Source organism: Triticum aestivum, chromosome 1D (genome assembly GCF_018294505.1).
Source record: "Triticum aestivum cultivar Chinese Spring chromosome 1D, IWGSC CS RefSeq v2.1, whole genome shotgun sequence".
Lineage (NCBI taxonomy): Eukaryota > Viridiplantae > Streptophyta > Magnoliopsida > Poales > Poaceae > Triticum > Triticum aestivum.
This window is the reverse complement of record NC_057796.1, coordinates 171,649,940-171,655,822: the sequence shown is the minus strand read 5'-3', so window position 1 is coordinate 171,655,822 and position 5,883 is coordinate 171,649,940. Positions and strand designations below refer to the sequence as shown.

General features: G+C 41.4%; 1 protein-coding gene across 2 annotated transcripts; it reads right to left on the bottom strand.

The window, feature by feature from the left end:
• Nucleotides 1-1,130: 1,130 nt before the first annotated feature.
• Nucleotides 1,131-3,589, bottom strand: LOC123180864 (60S ribosomal protein L7-B). 2 transcript variants are annotated; one of them, XM_044593035.1, is made up of 6 exons: nt 2,761-3,588; nt 2,466-2,572; nt 2,258-2,363; nt 1,721-1,799; nt 1,489-1,548; nt 1,131-1,388 (listed from the first exon to the last, which is right to left on the bottom strand). In XM_044593035.1, the coding sequence occupies exons 1-6, from the start codon at nt 3,187-3,189 to the stop codon at nt 1,258-1,260; spliced, it is 912 nt and encodes a 303-aa protein (XP_044448970.1). In that variant the 5' UTR covers nt 3,190-3,588; the 3' UTR covers nt 1,131-1,257. The 2 variants fall into 2 exon arrangements, 1 of the variants encoding a protein (XP_044448970.1); XR_006491329.1 differs by having other exon boundaries at nt 1,489-1,799; nt 2,258-2,360; nt 2,466-3,589.
• Nucleotides 3,590-5,883: the final 2,294 nt, after the last annotated feature.

The window sequence follows — 5,883 nt, the reverse complement described above, 5'->3', positions numbered from 1 at the left end:
AATGGAGTTTTTAAAATAAATATCAAACTTCTTCATTTTTTTAAATTGAACTTCTTGGTTTATTATTTAGTAAAATTGAACTTCTTAAACTTCTTGGTTTATTCGTTAGTAATAGGAAAAAATCGAGTTTGTAATAAATGTCAAACTGCTCCGTTTTTTAAAATTGTCAAACTGCTCCGTTTTTTAAAATTGAACTTCTTGGTTTATTATTTTTTTTTAAACTAAGTTTTTCGTATACATTAAACTCCTCCATTTTTTAATTTGAACTTCTTCATTTAGCTCTTCCTTTTATTTTAATTTGAACTTCTTCATTTTATTCTTTAGTAACGAGTAAAAAATCTGAAGTTTCTATAAACTTCGTACTTCTCTATTATTTCAATTTGAACTTCTTAGTTTTATTCTTCGGAGAAAAAAATATGGTTTTAGAATCCTACAATTTTCTTAAAGTTGAACCCCTTACTTTTATTTTTTTGAGAAACAAAAGAATTTGAGTTTTCTGTATACATCGAACTACTCCTTTATTTTAATTTAAACTTCTCCATTTTTATTCTTTATAACAAGGAAAATATGATATTTTTATAAATATCGAACTTCTATATTTTCATAATTTGGACTTCTTGGTTTATTTCTTTTATTAACAAAAAATCCTAGTTTTGTAATAATTATTGAACCAGACCGTTATTTAAATTAGTACTTCTAGAGTTTTTTAATTTAAAAACGGCGTAAATCCTTTTAAAGATTTTTGAACTCCTCTATTTTTAAAATACAAATTTCTTGTTTTTTTTAACTTCTTGTATTCACTCTTTCATAATGAGAACAGTCTAAATTTTATACAAACATCGAACTGCTACTTTTCTAAAATTTGGACTCCTTGGGGCTTTTTCAATTATTTATTTTAACATATAACCACTCATATTTATTTATTTGAATTTCAACGAAAACTCAATTCTCTTTTAGACATCGCAACAAATAGTAGCAATTACTAAACTTTTTAGATTGGTTACATCTAGTTTTTTTTTGATCATTGTAGTTTCGAAAACATACACATACAGGAAAGAGAATTATGTGTGCACAAACTGGATAGCAATACTTGAATTCTCTAGGGAGTAATACAAGAACTCTTAGGGAAGTGATACACGAACTTCTTTTGAAAATATTCTTTTTCTCTTGCTCACACGCACATTTTTTTCAATTAAAACACAAGCTCAGAAGAATACAATTGGAAATAATACAACCCAATCTGAATCCGCAGTAGTATTACAAGAAGCAAATTGCAAACAGAGATCGTAGTATCATAGAGGCCTGAGCAATCAAGTTCAATGGTATGAGACCGCACATCGAGAAGCAACAGATCCCAAATCCTTGCTGCCCAGCACAACACATTTGCCCTGAAACGGAAAGCATGGCAAAATCAAACTTTTGAGCTTAAGAAATAGAGCATGCCTAGTACAACATGTAGTAGTAGATGCTAGTTGAGATGTGGCGGACCGGCGTCCGGTGTAGAAACAGCGGAGATTGTCATAACACCTTCCGATGCACCTGAAAACACTGCACGAAAAACACAAATATGAGCTCCAGCAGCAAACAGACCCCCACCCAAGGTGTGTTGTTTTTTTTGAAAGATTTTCTTTTTTGCAGTCTGCGAATTCCTGCTACTGGTACACTCACTGAACCTTCACAAAGATAAGGTTGAACTTCCTCATTTTTATAAGTCTCTCACATTGCCGTAGTAAGGAAGCCAAAACAACATTTTTGTTCAGAACGTGTGTGTTGATTGCTGTCTTTTCTTCCTCCTGCCTCTGCACAAAAAAACATCCACAACGATTAAGAGAGAGTTCAGGTTCTCTGAAGTTCGAGTATGCGCACACATGCATTTTTGTTCAATCTGATAGAGAAAGAGGAACATTGTGCGGAGTGGGGAGACACAAAATCAAGGAAAAAAATGAAAAGAAAGGTGTTGTACTAGCGCTGCAGCAACATCATCAGTTTTCAGACGCCAAAATAGTTAAATGCCTGGCAACATCAAGGATCCAGGGAAAATGCGACAACATATTATTGGTCCAGAATTGAACCCTGAAGGTATTCAGGTTTCTTAGCGATTGTAGAACTCGCTAAAGAAAGCTAACAGGTACAGATCACTGACACGCCTAGCTGATTACTTCCTATGCCAATTACTAGGCTGCCGTAGTCATGCCAAAGCTTTACTTAAATCGAATGCCTGAACCTCATTCTCCAGAAGATGTCACAGAAATTATACCTTCTCGATTAGATCATTGCTGGTAAGGGGGAAAGGCTCCTTGTCGAAATATCCGCGACCCTTCTTGTAAATAAGCTCCTTCACATTCTTCAAATTGGGGAACCTACTGTGACACCAATTAACAACATTCAATCACTGTAAACTACTAGTACAAAACTGGCGAAACAAGCCACACCAATGGAGAAGATATTTCCATTCAGTCAGTTACCCATAGGTGACGAACGGTCCAACAGTAGCAAGCCTCTTGAGGTTTGCCTCGGTGGCCTTGAGGAAGACACCGGTGAGGACCTTTTTCAGCTGCAGCCTTGCCAAGATCTTCCCGATTTTGCGGGTGCAAGTCAGCAGTGCTGCAATCAGACATGAAGAGTTTGATGTTAATCGCGAGGTACCACCAGCAAGTCAGAGAGATGGATGCTTTAGGTTTAGGTAGGCACTGCCCCTGGGATGTGGATGGCGAAGAGAAGCTTGGCGTCGATGGCCTCGGCGGGGCGCAGATTCCGGACCTTGAGGCGCGTCCGCATCCGCAGGAAGTCGAGCTCCTTGTTGCGGAACTCCTTGACGAAGACCTCGGGGTGCTTGATGGCGCACTTGGCGTCGTGGCGGCGGTGCTGCATCTTGGCCGCCTTGCGCTCCCGGTTCTTGGTGGCCCACTCCTCGTTGTCCTTCCTCTTCTTGAGGACCGTCTCCCGCACGAACGGAAGCTGCTGTGTCCCCTCCTCCTCCGCCATGGCCGGCGGCGCTGGGTTCTCCTGGCGCGTGGTTGTCAACACGTCGATTGGTGGCATCAAGGATTCAGGGAAAAGGCGGCAACACATATCCAACGGAGGAGGAACGGATGCATGGCGGCGCGGTGGCGGAGGCGGGGCTCGGGCTGCGGTTGCGTGGCGGCGCAGCGTAGGAGGCGGGGTTCGGGACGGGAAGGGCCGGCGCATCGCCGGAGGATGTTGGGAAGTGGAAGGGTGCGGCTGCCGGTGGTCCGCTGGAAGGGGGAGGAGGTGCGGGCCGGCGGTGACGTGCTGGGAGGGAGAGGAGAGGTGGCGACGGCGGGTGGAGGGGGCCGGGGAACCTTAGTGCGGCGGTGAAAGGAGGCAGGGACGGAGATGAGCCGGGAGGAGGCGGGGACGGCGGCGCGCCGGAGGGAGGCGTGGGCGGAGGCGAGCCTGGAGGAGGCGGGGACGGCGGCGCGCCGGAGGGAGGTGTGGGCGGAGGCGGGGACGGCGGCGCGCCGGAGGAGGCGGGGGTGGCGGCGGGATCGGGAGGAGGTGGGGAAGACCACGGGATCAGGAGAAGCTCGTGGGATAGGAGCTGGGCAGCGGGTGGGTCGGGGAGTTGTGAAGGAGGCGGGTGGGTCGGGTTGTTTTTTAGTTCGGGAACACCTAATCGGGCCTATATAGGGTCGATCGTCATCGTAATAACTATTCTGATCCTGGTGCTACTATATATATTTTCTTATTGTCCGAAGCATCATCCTGACTTGTGAGGGAATCGTAGTCTTCATCATCTTTTTCTCACTGGAACACCGCTTTAAAAATGAATAATGATCATCACACTTCTATTTACTTATAACTCAAAAGAAATAAAAATTACAACTCGATACCTATGATAAAATATGACTCTATATGAATGCCTCTGACAATGTACCAGGATGTGCAATGATCTAGCGTAATATGTATGAAAATGGATAAACGATGGATGTGCCACAACTACTATGTCAGCTATATGATCATGCAAGCAATATGACAATGAATGCTCAAGTCATCAAACGGAAGCAGTGGAAGTTGCATGGCAATATATCTCGGAATGGCCATGGAAAAGTCATAATAGGTAGGTATGGTGGCTGTTTTGAGAAAGATATAATAAGCTTATGTGTGATAGAGTGTATCATATCACGGGGTTTGGATGCACCTGTGAAGTTTGCACCACGTCTCGATGTGAGAAAGGGCAATGCACGGTACCATAGAGGCTAGCAAATTGCGAAAAGATAAGAGTGCGTATAATCCATTGACTCATATTAGTCATAAAGAACTCATATACTTATTGCAAAAGTTTATTAGCCCTCAAAGCAAAGTACTACTACGCATACCCCTAGGGGATAGATTGGTAGGAAAAGACCTTCGCTCGTCCCCGACCGCCACTCATAAGGAAGACAATCAATAATAAATCAGGCTCCAACTTCATAGCATAACGAGAGACTATACGTGCATGCTTCGGGAATCACAAACATTAACATTAATATTCTTACTAACCACAATCGTTTACTAGTACCTACCACATATTACCATCTGTATATCGCAAAACTATTGCAAGGAATCAAACATATCATATTCAGTGATCCATAAGTTTTATGCAGGATTTTAAGACTAACCATGCAATAGACCAATTCCTTTTGACTCTCTAAATAGATATAAGTGAAGCAAAAGAGCATTCTTCAAATAACGGTTTTCTATGTGAAGAGAAACATGCAATCCAAATTCAAATGATATAAGTGAAGCACATGAAGCATTCTATAAAGCCACACTCAAAAGATATAAGTGAAGTGGAATGAGCATTCTATAAATCCACCATGGACTATCTCATACCAGCATGGTGCATAAAAAATGAAAACTAAAAGCAAAATACACTCCAAGATTTGCACATGTCACGCGAATGAAACGTAACCAAAAACATACCGATACTTGTTGAAGAAAGATGGGATGCCTTCCGGGGCATCCCCAAGCTTAGACGCTTGAGCCTCCTTGAATATTTACTTGGGGTGCCTCGGGTATCCCCAAGCTTGAGCTCTTGCCTCTCCTCCTTCTCCTCACATCGAGACCTCCTAGATCTTTGATACTTCATCCACACAAAACTCAACAGAAAGTTTGGTAAGATCCGTTAGTATAATAAAGCAAATCACTACTCTAAGTACTGTTGCAAACCAATTCATATTTTGTTTTTGCATTCTAGCTATTATAATATAACTTTTCATGGCTTAATCCACTGATAGGAATCGATAGTTTCATCAAAACAAGCAAAACAATGCATAAAAATAGAATCTGTCTTAGACAGGATAGTCTGTAGTAATATGAACATTCACCATATCTCTGGTACTCCAAAAATTCTGACAAAATTAGGAAACATAACCAATTTGTATAGAAAGAGAGTGCAAAAAGTTTCAGAACCGTTTGACGTTCCAGTAAAAATGTAAAATCGCGCACTACAGCCAAAGTTTCTATTTTGCACCCCACAAACCAACAAGCAATGTAAACATCCTAAAGGCAAATCTTGGCACATTAATTTTATAATAAAATGGAATTGTACAAAGGGGGTAATTATTTTTGTTGAAAAGTTTCTGCAATTAAAGATTCACAAAGTTTCCATGAGCATGAACAAAGTTCAAGGACGTCCCCCACTTTTACAATGCTCATCTATCTCACTTTCACTTTTCTTTTTGTGAAGTTTTAAGTTCCCCTCTATATTTTTTGTTTTTATACTATATACAAGCAATCAACAGAAATAAATGAGTCTCTAAAATTTCCGGGTTCTCTCCCTGGCAGCGCTTTCTTTAAAGTCATTAAGCTAGGCATAAGTGCTTGTAACACCCTGGTGTAATGATGCTACAGTAACCCCTGGGGTTAAGTTAATCTTTT

Bases quoted from the DNA above. Each gene is read 5' to 3' on its own strand.
- LOC123180864 (XM_044593035.1), bottom strand. From the start codon at position 3,189: ATGCGCCGGCCCTTCCCGTCCCGAACCCCGCCTCCTACGCTGCGCCGC. The intron at 2,573-2,760 runs GTCCGGAATCTG...AAAATCGGGAAG, and splicing joins GGATGCGGACGCGCCTCAAG to ATCTTGGCAAGGCTGCAGCT. The intron at 2,364-2,465 runs GTAACTGACTGA...TTGGTGTCACAG, and splicing joins GGACCGTTCGTCACCTATGG to TAGGTTCCCCAATTTGAAGA.